This window comes from Etheostoma spectabile, chromosome 14 (genome assembly GCF_008692095.1).
Source record: "Etheostoma spectabile isolate EspeVRDwgs_2016 chromosome 14, UIUC_Espe_1.0, whole genome shotgun sequence".
Lineage (NCBI taxonomy): Eukaryota > Metazoa > Chordata > Actinopteri > Perciformes > Percidae > Etheostoma > Etheostoma spectabile.
In genome coordinates, this window is record NC_045746.1 from 1339601 (window position 1) to 1358407 (window position 18807).

Consider the following 18807-nt stretch of genomic DNA (forward strand, 5'->3'; position numbering starts at 1 on the left):
CTGTCATTAATGGTATGATCCATTTAAAGGAGCCGAGTCCCTGCGTATTTTTCCTAAAGGTTACAGCCATGGACACAATACAGCTCCATTAAAATACCTCAGGGGTACTGAATAATACGAAAGGCTGGGTTGCAGGCTAAGTTGCACTTTATACCTTTAAATACTATTCATTTACAGATATTTAAACATGCACCATTAAAACCAGTTATCAAATTTTATATTTACACATCATTTGTGACACTTTTGTAGGAACACATATTTATACAAATTATCACTTCTGTAGCATTCCTTTTGAGAAATCAGTAACCCTGTCTCATTTTTAAGCAAATCATGTCAAACAAAATACAAATCTAACATTTTGAACAAATCATGACCTCTGTCACCTAATACAAACTATCACTTTGTAACATTTAACAATGTAAGAATCATCAACTCTGTCACATTTTTAAACAAATAATGACCTCTGTCACATATTTATACAAATAATCAATTCTGTAACTTTTTTTAAGAAATCTATAACTATCACATTTTTAAACAAATCCCAAATAATCACAAAACAAATAATGTAACATTTTGTACTAACTACACATAATTTTCAACAAATCAAATCTGTCAATATTCTGAACAAAATATGTTAAACATTTTTGTACACAACAATATTAGAGTTTAAAGTCTAAAAGAAACCATCTGTAAAGCTCTGTTAGTGGGAAGCCTGGCATTGCATGCTGTTCACATGTGTAGATGATCAGTAAGACGCGTTCTGTGTTTGTTCTTGATTAAATGTCAGAAAAGGCTGATTCACAGCGATACAGTACGTTGATAAGATTATTTATTACACTATTGGTTAAAAAAATAAATACAAATAAAATGTAAAATCACTTGTTATATTGTTTTGTTTTAAGAAAATATGAGTATTTGAAGAGCTTTTATTGACCTCTTTGTGTTAGTCCATAAAATGTGGACTACTCTAGGCTACATTGACTCAAATCTGCATGACCAGCATGTCATAATTTAATGGTATGCATCCCTTTAAATGTTTTGGTAACACCCATAGACTGTACATTAGTTATGTACAGTATATATATGGTAACACCATATACAGAGAAAACTTGGGAACTGAACGGGTTCAGCAGGTTACATAGAAACATATGGATTGCTTATATTTACCTTAGCTAAATAAACAGAGGTGCCATTTTCACCATATTTTACAAATGTGAATCATGATAATAGTGTTGTGACTGTTAAATATGAATGAACTATATATATAATTATATACTAAAGGACATGTCAATAACACTTAGTGTAAGTAGGAACTAAGCAACTTCCCTTTGTGTTTTCTTTATGTATCACAGTGAATGACTGGACTCAGTCTCAAATTTCTATGACAAACAGGTGTGAAAAGACAAATATACTGCAGCATAAAGACGCACGGCCTTCTTATTCCTAACTCAAAGAAGACAACCTATCATCTGCACCACAAGAGAGCAGCAGAGGCCAGCTGATTCAAAACACATCAAAAGCAACCATTAGAAAAGTCTTTTTTATTTCTGTTAATGATAACAATAGATTATACAGTGGTAAAACCTCATGTACACAAAGTGAATGTTTTCTGGCAGCATTTGTTGTCTTGCTGTCTGTATTAACATATTTTGTATGCACATGCCATGTTTGACCATTTAGATGCTCATGGAAGGTGGAAGTTTGAGTTTGCAGTCACATCTAGGGTCTAGGGACTGCAAAAATCTGAGTTCAGTGGAAAATCAATAGCCACAGAGGCCATCAGGGTCAAACACTTAAAACTCTGTATAAGCTACAATCTCACACACACACACACACACACACACACACACACTCTCTCTCTCTCTCTCTCTCTCCGTCCTTCTCTCTCCTCTCCTCTCCTCTCTTTCTTTATCCCTCTTTCCCTAACCCAAAATGCCGGAGCTGCTCATTCAAGTCTCCTACTCTCTCCTTCATTCAACCTCTGCTTTAACTTCTCTTTCTTTTCTCACCCTTTCTCTCATTTAACTCCCCCTCCTCTCTAATAACTGAAGGGGTGAGGCGGGGAGGGTTGTATTTGCTGACTGGGCTGGCCCAGCTCTGTAGGTTAGGTGTTAGGTCTGCCAGTTGTAAATGAGTGTGCCTGTCCCAGTGAATGGAGCCAGTGAGGCGGATGCCAATCCGACCCCAATGAACGTTATCCCTGTCGACAGAGGCCATACGTTGACTGTGCCCAAAAATATTCAGTCCCAAATAAAGAGGCACCCGGCAAACGCTGACCCCCATAGAACCCAACAACCTGGGATTACTGCTGTGTGTGTGTGTGTGTGTGTGTGTGTGTGTGTGTGTGTGTGTGTGTGTGTGTGTGTGTGTGTGTGTGTGTGTGTGTGGGTTGTGTGTGTGTGTGTGTGTGTGCGTGTGTGTGTGTGTGAGATAGTAAGGGGACATTGGTTGAGATGGTAACTGTACTTTTGGCAGGGTAGCAATGTATCACCAAGATGTGGAAAGTAACTGAGTACCTTCACTCAAGTACAGCCGCATAGTTTTAAAGTAGTAGTCAGTATTTTTATTTTATGAGATTCATTAACTCTGCTTTTTCACTCCACTTTATTTCCATCGTACATTTACTTCATCACATCTGATAGCTGCAGGAACTTTGTAGAATACGTTAAATGCAAAACGTATGAATCCATTATGATGCATTGTTGCTGTTTAAACCATCTTCAACCTTAAATTAAAAAAAAGTGTAATGGCAGGACACATTTAATATGACGTCACTTGCCAACACATCACCAGTGAATTTAAAAGTAACAACCCACATTTCTTTTGTTACCCCTTTAAAAAGTATGTCCTGACCATTGTTGTGATGGAGTAAAATACAAGTTTGCAACAAATAAAACCAATAGTAGGCAAATATTACATGCCAAATTACCATGTGATAAGGGTATCATTTGCAAATATTGGGCACACTGCCAGATCAACAGACCTCGCAGTATGTACCTTATTTGCTGAAGTCAGAACAAATCTAATCTATCTTTACTCTTTTGAGTCATCACAGGTTAATAGTACAGCAAACAACATGAGATGACCATCTCTCTCTCTCTCTCTCTCTCTCTCTCTCTCTCTCATTACATTGTAAGTTGTGGCATTGCTCTGAGTGAAAAAAGGAGCACTTGGTGGGGCCACATTTACTGTAGAGGCACACTACACAACAAGCTTTTTTCACCCATAGCAGCTTTGGGATGGGACACGTGCACGCTTCTTACACAATGTCTCTTCTACCATGGCTGCCCCCTTATTGCTTTGCTTATGCACACTAGAGCAGTATGTGTGGAAGACAGGTGTCTTCATTAAACAGTTTTGATCTTTGTCCTTTACAAAGTCTGTACACACCACTGAGTGTGAGACAGGCATGGTTCACACAGTTCTTGTTAAAAAGGTTGCTGTGTCTGTACAGGATGTGTACCATGCTCCTAGACATACACCAAGGGAACAAGGTCACCGAATAATTGCCCAGAAAAGCACTGTAGGAACTACATTTTCTGTTTTTTTCCATTACATAACATTGGCACATCGTTGAATGAAGAAATGTTTCATTCAATACATTTTTATAAGGTCTTCAATAAATGAGCACAGGTACAGTGGGCTATCTGTTCTGTTGGCATCCTCTCCTTGTTGAATATTTAACCCTCCTGTTGTCCTCATGTCAAATTTGACTCATTTTCAAAACGTTTCTATTTCAGAAATGTGTGTTTCTTTCAACCAAATTGTCAAAAATAATAACGTGGCAACCCTCTTCACAAGTAAAAGTAACGCTCAGTTCACTACTTTCATTGAATGTGGCTACTGTTTTTTTTTTTAATTTTATAACATTTGAAGGAAGTAAATGATAAAGAAACTTTGAAAAAAATGTTAAAAAACAAGAACAAAAACGTGAAAGAACTGACAAAACATTGGAAAAAGCTTTAAAAATGTGGGGAAAAAAATAAAAAAGTAAAGAACAAATACAAAAAAGCACCGGGAAAACTGAAAAAAAAATTCTTATTGTTTAAATTTTAAAATTTGACCCAGAAAAACTAAAAGTTGCATTGTGTATACGGGAAGACAACACTAGGGTTAAAATGCAAAAGGGAGGCTAGCAGACTTAAACTTGATTACTGTAAACGTATTCAATCAAGTATATACTTTTGCTAATGGAATAATTTGACAATTAAAAAAAGCTTTGTTTTTTTTGCCGTGCATTAAATCTGAAGTTCATTACCAGCAGGCAGTTAGCTTAGGTTAGCGTAAAGACTGGAAAGAGGGGGAAACGGCTCTGCTGGTTTTATTGCAACCTCACAATAAGCAAAAACAAGATTCTGTAGGGTAGCTGTTTCCAGTCTTTATGCTTAGCTAAGCTTACCAGCTCCTGGCTTTAGCTGTATATTAGATGGACACACATTAGAGTGGGATTGATCTTCTCATCGACAAGAAAGCGATTGAGCATATTTACCAAAATGTCAAAAAAATCCTCATCCTTATTATTATTAAACATAGGTGGGTTATGTTCCAGCAAATCAAAGCCCCATCTGTCAACACCCTGAGAACTTCACAAAAAGAAAATAACAAAAAAAGAATTTAATTTTCAAATCTGACTAAACTGTCTTGACTGGCATTAAACAACTAGCCCATCATCATTAAGAGGCATTTGCCTTTAGCAGGCGTACTATCAGTGCTGACAGTGGTTAAAAGTGGAATGTAGTATGTTTCCATGAAACTAATAGATGACAGCATATCACAAGTCTTAGCCAACAAGGATTTGGGACTCTACAAAAAGCAGTGACTCTTGGATCTTCAATTCATCATTCAAGTTTGTCAAAAAGCTTAATCCACTCTTGTGGATTTGTCTATGCTCATGCGGTTTTCGTACTGGTATGTTGCCTTGTACAACCACACACTGGTTTAAGCTCCTAGTACACACAAAGGTTAAAGCACACTGATTTCGCCCAGTCAGAATGAGTCTAGTGGGTCGCAGGTCGTCCAGAGAATGTGGGGAAGGGGGTCACTCACGTCCTGTTTTGAGAGAGTGGGGAGGGCAGCTGTCATGTGATTTATGTATAAATTATTCAGACTGTTTAGGTGATGTAAAACAATTAGTATGCCACACGCTATAATGAGAGTAAAAGGGCATAGTCAAGGATGTAGAATTTCATGTTTAAAGTAGTTCTTTACAGGCTCAAATATGATTCATCTCTTCAATTCATTGATTTCATGCAGATTGAAGTATATAATGTTTACACATTGGTCCATTTACTGTGATTTGCGCATGTACTTGAAAATATCTGACTGGAGCAAAGTACTGAGACGAAAAAATACTTAATTTGCGGATACAGCGAAGGAAAGTCCATGTTACCTTTGGCCTAGAGAGGTGAAAAATCTCTGAGATATTTTTTACTTTGTCTTATATGTGTAACAGTGAAAGCCAATTAAGTAAATTATGTCTGCTTCCCTGGAGCCCTGACAGGAACACCCAAGGGGAGAGTGAGAAACGGCTCTCCCACCAGCTCCTGCTTCAAGCAAATTCCTCCCATCCCCTTCCTTATCTCCTTATCCTTCACCTATTTCTCGTTATTTCCTGCTTTTTTAACGTCTCGGCACATGCTCAATTTTTTCCCTGTTGGCAAACTGTGGCAAATAGGTGAGAGGTTTGTCAATGTAACCTCCTCTTCCTTTGAAACCATGCTTCTTTCCTATCCCCTCATGAAATATACTTGCATTCTTTATAACTGCTCTAAGAGGAAAGAGGAATGTTTCGCTCACAATGGCAACACAGATAATTATCTCAGACTCTGCAGTTCCCCTCAGCTCTGCAGAGTGCTTTAGGGTCTTTTAGCTTGTTGTTTTGGTTTTAAGACCCACAATTTTACTATTTTGTTTCATGTTCACTTCTCTCATCATCCTCGTTTTCAGCAGCAGCAGGCTACCGTTATCAGCAAAAACCTCTGATAAACCAACTGTGCACTATTTGCAAATAGGCAAAAGGCAGACAGACAAAGTTAGCCCCACAAAAATAAAATGAACGTAACTATTGGTATAATATTTGTGAGAGACAGGTCAGACAGGTCAGGCCAAATGCCTGCCTAAACAGGGCTTTAAGGGGCTTACCTCTACGCACAGTCTCAGTTCTGGAACCATACTCCTTGATAGGGGTTGGCCTCTGTTCTACTACTGAGTTGCCCAGGGTGTGAGGCACCGGGAGGGTGTGGGGATACTCACAATCCCCCGGCTGAGCACCGCTGCGTTGGATTTTACCCTGGTGGATAAGAGGGTTGCCTCCCTACGCCTGGGGGTGATGGGTGGGAAAACTCTGACTGCTGTTTGTGCATATGCACCAAACAAGAGCTCGGAGTATTCGGCCTTCTTGGAGACCTTGAATGGAGTCCTGTATGGGGCTCCAGTGGGGGACTCCATAGTTCTGCTGGGGGAGTTGGACATGGGCAATGATTGAGATACATGGAGAGGCGTGATTGGGAGGAACGGCCCCCTTGATCTAAACCAGTGGTTGCCTGTTGTTGGACTTCTGTGTTAGTCATGGATTGTCCATACCAAACACCATGTTCAAGCATAGGGATGCTCATAAGTGTACGTGGTACCACAGCATCCTAAGCCAATGGTCAATGATTGATTTTATAAACGTTTCATCTGACCTGAGGCCGTATGTTTTGGACACTCGAATGAAGAGAGGGGTGGATCTGTCAACTGATCACCATCTGATAGGGGATGGGGTCAGACTCTGGACAGACCTGGTAAGCCCAAAGGGGAACTGTGGGTAAATTGGGAACTTCTGGAGGAGGCCCCTGTTCGACAGACTTTCAACTCACACCTCCGGCGGAGCTTTTCGTTCATCCCTGTGGAGGCTGGGGGCATTGAACCGGAGTGGACAATGTTCCGAGTTTCCATTGCTGAAGCTGCGATGGAGAGCTGTGGTCTTAGGGTCTTAGGTGCCTCAAGGGGCGGTAACCCATGAAAACCCTGGTGGAAACCGGTGGTTAGGGAAGCCGTCCGACTGAATGAGTCTTTCCGGGATGTGCTATCCCGGAGGGATCCAGAGGCAGTTGCAAGGTCCTCGATGGACCCAAAGGGCTGCAGCCACTGCCTTGAAAGAGGCAAAGCAGCGGGTGTGGGAGAAGTTTGGAGAAGACATGGAAAAGGACTTTTAGTCGGCTCCAAGGTGCTCCTGGAAAACCCTGTGGAGGGGGAAGCGAGGAACCATCCAAGCTTACCCCAAGTGAAGGAGTTTGAATACCTTGGGGTCTTGTTCGCGAGTGAGGGGACAATGGAGCGGAAGATTGGTCTATTTATCGCACCGTTGTGACAAAAAGAGAGCTGAGCCAGAAGGCAAAAACTCTCCATCTACCGGTCAGTTTTTTGTTCCTACCCTTACCTATGGTCATGATGGCTGGTTCATGACCAATAGAACAAGAGCCAGGGTACAAGTGGTCAAAATGGGTTTCCTCAGGAGGGTGGCTGGCATCTCCCTTAGAGAAAGGGTGAGAAGCACAATCATCTGTGAGGAGCTCGGAATAGAGGTGTTTAGGCTGGAGGGAGTAGGAGAGAGAGATGGTCTGACTGGCTAAGATGGAGGAGGGGTATGGCTCTGCATGCGTGCTTAATGTTGGAGTAAACATGATCCAGAGTGTTCTGTCCTTTAGTAGGACACTTGACATGTTGATAGAATTTCGGGAGTACAGTCTGGACGGGTTGGCCTTATTAAAGTCTCCTGCGATTATATGGGCACCGTCGGGGTGGGCCTGCTGCTGTTCGTTGATGATGTTCAACAGGAGAGAGAGGGTGTGAGGCTGTGTTTATATGCTAACTGACTTACCTTTTAGCTAGCAAACAATGAAATGTTTTGGAATAGCTACAGGCTTGTAATCTTTAAAGCATTGAAGCTGTAATCTCAAAGATTTTCATTCAAATAAATGTCTGATGTCCCTAAAGGAGGTAACACAATCACAATGGTGATTGATGGCCTATTGATGACAGTATTGCAATATTTATACATTTACAGTATTACAAACTGTGTGTCTGGTGTGATAGCTCCTGAAAAAAATTAAAGTTATAAAAATTCTAAATCATACAGTACATACATAAATACAGGTCATAAAAACAGTACATACATAAAGACATACATACATGCATTCATACAATACATTACAGTACATACATACAGTACAAACATACATACATACACACATACTGCATAAAACTTCAATGACTGTGCCGCATAATGACTGAAAGCCGTTTCTCCTAGTTTTTTTCCTACGTTCTTTTATAACAAAGTTTTTTCTGCTGCTTCTACTTCTCCCGCTAGCGCAACAAAGCCCTTTAGAAAACCTTTTTCTACATGCTCTGCGGCCCAAATGTTTTTTTTCTGATGTCTAAAATTGGTGCAATTCATCTCCACCATCGCCATCTCTTATTTCACTACACTAGTGTCAGGATCTTGACCTTTAGTCACATGCTCCACATTCCCTTCTGCTTTTTTCCTAACGAAAGTGGCTGACAAGACAAAAGAGTTGATCCACAGAGGGTGCTTGTTTGCTTAACCGTCAGCTGTGCGTCGTAGGGAAGGCAGCTGAGCTCTTCCTAACGGGCGTTGACACAAACAGCTGTAAACCCATGGACCTCTCAATTTATTGCATGGTTAAGCTTAATAAAGAAAATCAGTCCTGTCTTATAAATACATTAGAAAACAGCGCTGGATGCTGAATAGCTCTTATACTGACAAGGTGCACAACTATCCATTGGTTTCACCTTGGCAATAGACGTTACAGTCAACTCATAAAAATAAAACTTTGTGGTGTTTCAATAAATCACCTGAAGGGTTCAAAGAGGTTTGCTGTTTGGAATTATGCTGCCGAAAGGCCTGTTTACAAACTTGGAGAAAGGTCAGCCTGTGATTAATGGCTTCCGTTTTCCTCCCGCCTATCAGAGGCTGTAGTTATCTCCCCAGTGCATTGTGGGGAAGTGCCTGTAGCCTACAGCAAGTCTCAATGTGTCTATCAGGCCAACTTTCCTGATGGCCTATTGTCTTTTTTATTGAAAGTTTCCTACGCCAAGTCCAACATGTCTGCGCTTAGTCGGTAAATAAAATGTAACAATTACATTTAGCCGCATTGTACATACTGTGGACAATGACTCAAAACTTGATTGTAGCTATTTGTTGTACCATATGTTCCCCTCACAATCTCTGTGTTATGACCTGGCCTCAACAAATAGGAGACACACCATGATAAAGTTTTGCAAAGTTAAATCAACCAAGTTAGACAAAATTAAAGGATCAATAAGAAGATGGTCAGGTGTGTGTGTGTGTGTGTGTGTTTGTGTGTGTGTTGAATTTGAATGTTAGGAAGTGGAATTAAATTCATTGCAATTCAAAGAAATTCCACACAGTCACACAAACAGAAAAAAAGTGTATCGCATCTCACATGTACTCACTGTTACGAAGGTTTCCTTTGGAAATGTAATTGCTTTCTGTTATAAGTTACCTATTATGAATGTGAAGCTGTGGATTACTTTATTTAGATGAATTTATCAATGCAAAGCAATTTCCTTTTAATTTGACTGGACATCTGGGAACAACTGACCAAGTCAATTAATGGTTCTCATAACATTCTGGCCAGCTGGCTAACACTGGCACATTTACAGAAATGTTAATGAACGTGTGCTGTCTTTATAAAGAAATAAATGAAATTAATTTGGTCAGTAACTAATTGAATTCCACATTTGGCCTCAGTAATGCAACAAAATGAAATTACGTTCATTTTGTAATTTATAATACTTCTCAACCCTGCATACATTTTGTTCCTAACTACAGATCAAATTCTTGTAATAAATTATCCCTTCAACGTTGTTCAATTAGTTTTGTTCCAATGTTATTTTCATTTCAAAGCAATCAAATGACACAATGTGCCAATGCAAAACTCACTGAGCAACACTGTTGCATCTACTAAATTCTGAATTGTACAAAAGCCTGGTGTGTGTGTGTGTGTTTTGTAACGTGCAGACAAAGCATAAATATGAATGAACTAAAGCAACATAGCCAAACCCAAAGACGGACAGAAGAGCTGAAACTGCAGTGACTAACAGCAGGCCTAGGGAGATCCTGGCCTAAAATACCCGGGAACACTCAGGTGTTTCAGGTTACACTAACGACTCAGCGGTCACCTGCAGAGTAAGCAGAGAGACCGGTGACTCACACAGCACAGTGTGGCTAAAGCAAGATGTCATATTTGGCTTTAACACTTGTGTTGTCCTCGGGTCAAATTGACCCGTTTCTAAGTGTTTTATATTAGAAATAGGGATTTCTTTCAACCAAATTGCCCAAAAATAACGATCTTTTTTAATGGTCAAAAACAGTGGTCAAAACAGTATCCAGACTAAACTTCGACATCTATCCATCTGTGATCCACTCAACATCCTCTGATCTTAACTATTAGTCAAAATAATTCATAATTTCTGCCTTTTTAACTAAAAACGTATGTATAATTTGATATAAATGAGGTTTGTTGACCATGAATTCCAAGAATAAGTGTAAAACCTATTATTAAACCAGCTCAGGTTTTTTTTTTTTTAAAGCGTGCCAATAGCATGGAAAAAGTGACAAATAAATCAGAAAAGCACGAAACATTGGAAAAGCACAAAAAAATATATTTTTTAATTTTGACCTGGAAGGATAAGTTCATAACAAACGTCCATTCATAACGGGAAGACAACACAAGGGTTAAATATGAGCTTCCTGAAACCTGCTTGGTTTGACCCCTTTTAAACATTATACAGCTCATTTAAACTCTAAATAGATCCTATTAAGAATTGACAAACATACACTAACTGTACTGAACACAAAGCAATAAATCTGAAGCATGAAGTCTAAGCTTCAGTTGTTCCTGTTTCTCAACCTAACCTTCCTCTGTCTACAGTTACATTGCTTGATAAAATACTGAACCCAGGGCAGACAAACAGCATAGTTTGACAATTAAAATATCAACTCCATTCAGCCCTACCACCTGCAACAGAAGGTCAGTGTGTCTGTGTCTGTGTGCATACGAATGGTATAAAAACCACAACAAATCATTTTCCATCACTTTATCTACTGAGATTCTTTAAATACCTTGCTCTCTTTGTGTTATCGTAAGTAGTCTGTGTGTTGTCTGACATAAAAAGGCAAATTGTTCTTCCGGTGGGAACAGTCTTGTTTCAAACTGTAATGTCTGCTCCTGAAATCCCCAGAGTGGCTCTTTTATTGCTCATGGAAAATGGTCACAGATGATCTTGACATCAAAGTTATCCCATCCCAAGACAATTTTCAAGGGTAAGGGTTGATTTAATTGGCTTTTCATACGTAGATTTAAACAATAAGATATGCATGTCCTGAAAATAACCATTTCAAAAGACATATATTAAAATGCATAAACAAATTTGTTTTCCGTAGAGCAGAAAATGCATACATCTTACAGTTTCACTGATTGGATATTGGTAACAATTTTGTGTTTGAAGTTGGTTTACCCCTTAACAGAAGTTATGTTCTTGTTCTTCATGCTATGGCCACAAAATAAACCGCTCTGCATGTCACAGAGTCACTGAGTTCTTCCTGAGGGTTGGGCACAAAGCAAGCTTGCTGTGAACAAACTACAGATCTTTATACAGTATGTTACGTCCCCACCTATACTCAGCCAAAAAATTAAACGTCCTGTCACCATCAACTGCTTTTCTTCTTTAAGTGAACTTAACACATGCAAATATTTCCATGAACATTCAAAGATTTAAAAACTAAGACATACCCTGAACAATTTTCACAGACATGTGACTAACAGAATTTAAATGATGTGTCCCTGAACATGAGGGGTCTAAATCATAAGTAGCCCTCGGTATCTGGTGCAGCCACCAGCTGCATTAAGGACAGCATGGCATCTCCTCCTCATGTACTGCACCAGAATGGACAGTTCTCGCGGTTGTTTTTGCCCTCCTGTACCTGTCCGTTTCACAGTACGGACATTGCAATGTACTGCCCTGGCCACATCTGCTGTCCTCATTCCTCCTTGTACCATGCCTAAGGCGCGTTCACGCAGATTAGCGGGGACCCTGGTCGTCTTTCTTTTGATGTTTTTCAGAGTCAGTAGAAGTGTCTCTTTACTTTACTTCCTAATTTTCTTATAACTGTGACCTTAGTTGCCGACCACCCTCAAGCTGTTATTGTCTTTTCGACCGTTCAACAGGTGCATATTCATCAATTGTTTATGGTTCATTGAACAAGCATGGAAAACGTTGTTTACACCCTTTACAATGAAGATCTCTAAAGTTATTTTGATTTTTTTACAAAAGTGTCCCGAAAAAAGTATGTTTTTTTTTTGGCTGAGTATAGTTTAACACAGACACACATATTTAAACAGAGACTCACAAGAACACAATTACTCGCTGATTTCAAAGATCACCCCATCCCCTTATCACCCCCACCAGATTACAGATCACATGTCCTGTCACACACTAGTCATACGAGAAATGGATAAAGCCAACACTGGTGATTTACAGCAGATTCAGCACAGAACACGAACACTTCCTGACTTTTTATTGCCCATCAAAGCCTTTCTCTATCTGCTTTTGAACAGAAATGCCCAGGCATTTGCACACAGAATAAAGAGCAGGCAGGTGATTTTTTGTTACAGTGCTCTCTGGGGGGAACCATTGTGTTGGGTCTGGTATGTATAGCCTCACTTTAAAGATTTTCACCGTCCTTCCTCTGAGCTAATACACTCTTAGATTTTAAAGGAACTCCCTGGTGGGATGACTTGAAAAACAGTTATTCTTTGTGATGTCCTCAAAGCCCAAACTGTATTTCCTCACAAACAGTGGAGAGGCTTTTAGAAGTTACATTTTGAGCTGGCTCTACACCCGTTCTACTCAGAGTGAGAAAAGTTTAAAAAACATCCGCTTTATTATGAATATTGTTATGTTCATACATTAAAGCTGTAATCTGACACACAACACGTTTGTGAAGTTACTATCTGGCACAGAAATAGTGTAACACAATGGTGATTGAGCCCATGGCCCACTGATGAAAGTATTGTAATATTTATATATATTTGCTGTTTTACAAACTCAGTCTGGTGTGACCTCTCCCATAAAAGAATCCTGTATTGCAGTATTTCTCCATTGTATACACACAGAAAAATTGAACTGTGCAACAATTCTTAAAGATTGTGAAGCTCATGTAGCAATAAAAAATCCACAAAAATTAAATGAGAACTATTCTATTTCTAGGCTTCCGACTGCTAAACTCTCAGCACAGTTCCACTGTTATCACTCGAGTAGAAAAGAATCGCCACTTTAAGAACATTTTCAACACATAAACCATCCATCTCAATCTGCGTTATTGTATACCAAGAATTAAGTAAAAGCTTTAAGGCAAGGCAAGGCAAGGCAGCTTTATTTGTATAGCACATTTCAGCAACAGGGCAATTCAAAGTGCTTTACACAAAATCAGTTAAACAGATAAAACACAAGTACAAACAGTTAAAAATCATAAGCATTAAAAACTAGTAAAACACATGAATAGACAGTTAAAAAATAGACACATAAAACACAAGAATAAAAGTTACAGTGCAGCATAAGAAATTTAAAAAAATGAGCAGTCATTTAAAGAAAGGCAGCATCAAAAAGAAAGGTCTTCAGGAACAAAAATCCCCAAAGACATCTCAAGTCTTAAACTAGTTGGCTTTAGCTGAGCCTCTGACCTCTTTTTTCTTGTGTGTTCTACTTTATTGCTTTGGACTTTATTCCCATTGAAGCAAGTACGTATGTATGTGGTGGAAAAGACCAATTGTGCACATCAGATGCAGAACTAAGCACCAATGACTGCTGATATGTGATGAATAAAGATGTGTAAAGTTGTGGATTGATTGGTTAAATCCAGAGCTCTACACAGCAATCTTTGATCCAAAACAGAGTCCCATCCTGGAATCCCAGATATGTCTCTGTGAGTGTTGGGGAGATAATAAAACAGCCAGCCTCTGTGCGACCAGACAGGGCACAGCTTGCACAACATTCAGAGACTTGTTGATGAAATCAGAGTTAGTACAAATGGATTGCGAGGATCAGTGGAAAGAAAGCTTGTTGCGTGGCAACCAGCCTCCCCTACAGTTCAACTGACATAGTTCTGCCCAGCTGTTTGGTTGCCCTTGGAGACTGATCTTGGGTCAACATAGGTGCCATAAGTCCTGTGGAGAGGATTAAGGGTAAAACTAGTCTATATCGACGACGTTTCATTTCCAGGATCAGGTCGGATTTGGCCAGATGTCTGTCACTTTCCGCTTTCTTTGTTTTGGCATTCTAAAATCGGCAGGGGAAATCCAGACAGCTAGCGACTATCTGTTGATAGTCTATTTTTCTGTTGCACCACTAAAACAGCTTTTGAATGTTCCATTAAACAAGTTCCTTCCCAAGGCTATTTTGAAGAGGTGCCATCATTGAGTCCAGCACGACAGCCGCCCAAGACAATTGTGATTGGTTTTTAAAAAAGCCAATCAACCAGAGCACGTTTTTCTCCCATCCAGGAATGTCGTGTGGACTAGTCAGACCCTCCTCCGCAACGCTGTGGAGTAAGATTTGGCAATGCAAGACTAGGGTAAAACTGATGTTTGTTCAATGTGGAGGCGTTCACGGCAACCCTCCTACAGTCAGTGAGATGTATCTGACTTGGGCTTGATCCCAAGGTCATCCCCACCCTCCAGCAGAAACCTAAGTGGAAAAACACAAAGAGTGGTGCGGGATATTTGCTGTTTTATGCTTTTTTGTTGAATTTCCCTGAAACCAAAGTGGTTCAGACTCAACATAAAAGCCCCAATGAGAAAGCCGACATCAAGTTGTTGTGAAGCTTAAGCCCAGACGTTTTTAACGTTACGTTATTCTGACATCTTCAGTTACAGTCTTTAAACTTTAAAGTAGAGTCCTCTTAATTCAACCAAATAACAAAGTTGTCTCAAAAAGAAATGTCCCTGAGATTGTTTCTTTCCTAGTTGTTCATATTTCCTGTGATCTTTGGTTAAAATAGCCCAAATTCTGTTCTCTGCTTTAAAGATTAGATTGTTGTGGCTGAAAAATGTACAACCCCAGACACTGCGGTCTACACATCAATCTCACTCATTGCGCCCCAGGTGAGCATCCCTGAATTAAAGAATGGGTGATTGACTGCATTTAGCAAGTGTCTTGCGTTCCTTCTCAAGCCATGGGTAATAAATCAATAAAAAGTGAATCACTCTTTTGTTTTAATGTAATTTGGTAGTGAAACATAAAGGAAAGTAAAATGAAGTCATACAGTATGTTGCATGTGAATGAAAGCTCATACATCATGTATCTTTAGCCCTGTTGATCCACTTAAACATGAAAGGTGTTGGTGTTTTACAGAGTTTAAGTGAAGGACAAGCGGAGGAAGGGTGTCAGTGCTGCAGCTCAAGTGGAGCTTTCCAGATGTTTTGCAAAGGATGTGAGGTAATTCTTCTAAAGTCAAAGACAATCTTTCTTGACACAAAATAACCCCAGTGTCAACAAGATACCTTTGTCTATCAAGCATGAGAACATACACGCACATGCACACGCACACACACACACACACACACACACACACCAGGCCGGTTAACTCTCAGCAGGCTTCTCACTATAATGCTCCTTCCTGAACAGTTTCCTAATTGCTCTGCAACCTCTCTGCTGATGCGAGGTTTGCCTGCGTCAACTGTGGCCAGCGGAGGAAGATCAGGACCTTTTCTCTCCAGTGGAATACTTCCCTTTCTATCCTGTTTGGCCTTCGACTTACAGAGTATTATTCCACATGTTAGGAGGGAATCTCAGCTTCATCTTCTCTGTTAATATCTACAGTTGTGTATTCTTTTTATACTGTCCAGATCCTTCTTATCCAAATATTGAAGATGCATCTCATGGAAAAATGCTTAAACACCATGCCTGAGAGTTACTTGCACAAAGCTTCACTTTCAATTAATTAAGAGACACCACAGACCATCAAATCAAGATGTCGGCGATAAAACAGGGAGGTGGAGATCTGCCTCATTCCCTGCAGTTATCCAAACAAAGTGACGGAGATGCCTGTGGATCACAAGCACTGCACCTGTAAGTGAATCCATAGCAGATGTGATCTTTTCTTTCTGGCTGTGAGAAAATGATCATGTTTTTAGAGTCCTTTTATAATGCGCATACAGAACAGAAATCACACAGACAAGAGTAGATAAAAGCAGAAGCTCCTCAGATGAATTTGATCATCGATGATATGGGGTGCAAAGCATTCACAGCATGAAGGTTTATTGAATGGTCAATTATTTAACAGGGCTAACCACGCTTTATTTTCCCTATTCATTTTTAACTACAGGTAGCCTATGTATTAAAAGCAATGGCATCATAATATTAATGTTGCAACATCACATTCAAGGCTTTGCAAGATGATTCATGGTCCACCAGACACTGAGGATTGTCTTTCCTTGCATCCAAGAAGGACAAAACAGAATCCCATTATCAGATGTTTGGAGAGTGTGGGCCATGTTCAGACGAACGTTTTGGGGGCGAGGGGCCACCCTGTTTTCCCAAATGAAGTGCATATAGCATATACAGTAGATGGCAGCTTTAATATATTTTGAAAACCCAGAAACCAACCATCACTCCTTTAATAGAACACTACCTGGGCCCAGACTTCCTGTATGCCAGTTTGTATGTGCTCATTTTGTAAAACAACTGACATAGGCTGGCTTTGAAAGTGATCTGTGAAGTCTAATTCGAACAGGGAGCCATTGAAATGAAGCCAGGATTGGGGTGATGTAATGTCTGTTAAAACCAGTGAGAGGCCTTTATATGTAATAACTGGACACTGCCTCTATACAAGACAGGGACACAAGATTACCTAAGAGATTGTGCAGTTAGTGGCACAAATTCCTTAATACATTTGAAAGTAATACAATCACAAAAATGTCAATTGATAGTGAACCTGGGGCTTTTTGGGGTCAGTAGGGAGCTGGGATACGTGTTTAAAAGGAAATGTTATTTCGCAGTAGGTCGAGTAACCAAATGGCTCTTTAGCGGTAGAAGGGAAAGGTCTTTGAAGCATTAAAAACATGGCCAATGACACACTAATAAAACTGGTGACCTTTGCTAGCCATCCAGTGATAATGTCATCCACTTGGCATCTTCCCAAAAGTTCAAACACAGTGCGTCCTTGACCACTGCCGGTACCATTGTCCACACAGAAGGAAACAAGAGAGTTGGCCCACAATTTCACCTGTTTTGGCCATTAGGTCCAATCAGTGCTATCGTCTCTTTTCCTGTCATGGGAAAGTGGCCCTTCGGCTCTGGAACAATTCCCTCCCCCAAACTCTTGACAAGCATCCAAAGGGAGGGGACAACCCATAATGCTTTTAGTTTCAACATGTACACAAAGCTGCCAGTACATGTGCAATGGGAAATGTTCAACCTCCCAAAAAGAGGGGGGGGGGGGGGGGGGGGGAGAGAAATACATTTCCTCACTGACCTCTGCACGATGCTCCCAGTAGGTTACTCAAAAATCCACATTCCTCACCGAGTCCCTGCCAACAAGCATCATATATCATCGGGATGGCTGACTTACTGCTTGACCTTTGAACAGGCAATAGGTTTGGGTCTTTTTGCTTTTGTGAAGAGACAAGCATGAAAGTTAAAGCAGCTGGAAAGAGTGACGCATGTGGAATATTCCAGAATAAACCATGAAACTTAAAATCAGCTGGTCAGATTGTGCATGTGGTCATAAAGTTTTTGTACCACTTGCCCCAATGATTGGAATGCTTCAATATTGTCAAAACGTTACACCATTCAAATAAAACAGACGCAAATTTCAATTTTTTTATTCAAATTGTCACAATTCCAAATAAGTCATGTTGGAAAACAGATGCAGACATGTGATTTTGGCAACACAGTGAAGATAAACAAAAGAGCAGAACACGCCTTTGGTATTACGCCCATTGAACTGAGCCAGTCACTCCATCACGCCTCCTTTACGTACGTCCTCACTGCGACTACGTCTCCCATTATGCATTTCTGTGGAAAACAGATATCATTTGCAGTTTTAGGCGCAAGAGATGTAGTTTGTTAGAAGGTAAAGATAAATTCCTGCATAGGTTTTGAGTTTGTAAAAGATGTTGGGCTGCAGCTATCCTTTCAAGTGACTGACTAATTTTTTTTAATCCTGTGATGTAGCCTGACTCCACTCTATTCCATGGGAGTACTTTGTCTCCATAATTAAGATATTGTGCCCCCATTACTCCTATAGTACAATGACATTTAATCCATTATTTTTACCTAAAATACACGTTTGCCTTATTCCCTCAAGTAAAGGGTGTGGAGACAGTGGTGAAAATAACTGATCATTACCATATTAAACTGGAAGCCTTTTAAAACTAAACAAAGCAAACCCTGTGCATTTACAACAAAAAACGCAAGGATGTTCATGAGTGATAAAGTACTTTACAGACAATTGCAGACACACGTAAGGCTTTTAAAAGTTAGAAAATTAGAGTTTGGTACCAGTTTACTAGGTTCCAGAAAGTCATTAGAAACTAAATCCTTACCGCTATCAATTTCCCATCTGATATCTCCCTCTCGATATTCGTCTCTTTGCCATCCCAGCTCTGTTTCTGCACAAGTTTCTCGTTCTCCAGAGTTACCACGGTCTACAGGACACACACACAAGCCGTTAATTACCAGAACAGAAAGATTTGTTTTGCCCTCAAAAAAAAAAAAAAA

The 18807-nt window shown here is 39.9% G+C and overlaps 1 protein-coding gene across 1 annotated transcript in view; it reads right to left on the bottom strand.

Annotated features, from left to right (window-relative positions):
• Positions 1-17993: 17993 nt before the first annotated feature.
• Positions 17994-18807, bottom strand: part of fabp4a (fatty acid binding protein 4a) — a 1572-nt gene continuing 758 nt past the window's right edge. Inside the window, exons 3-4 of the mRNA XM_032535812.1 lie at positions 18633-18734; positions 17994-18102 (exon numbers count right to left, since the gene is read on the bottom strand). Coding sequence (XP_032391703.1) covers positions 18049-18102; positions 18633-18734 — 156 coding nt within the window. The 3' untranslated portion in view covers positions 17994-18048. The remainder of the gene's footprint in view (positions 18103-18632; positions 18735-18807) is intronic.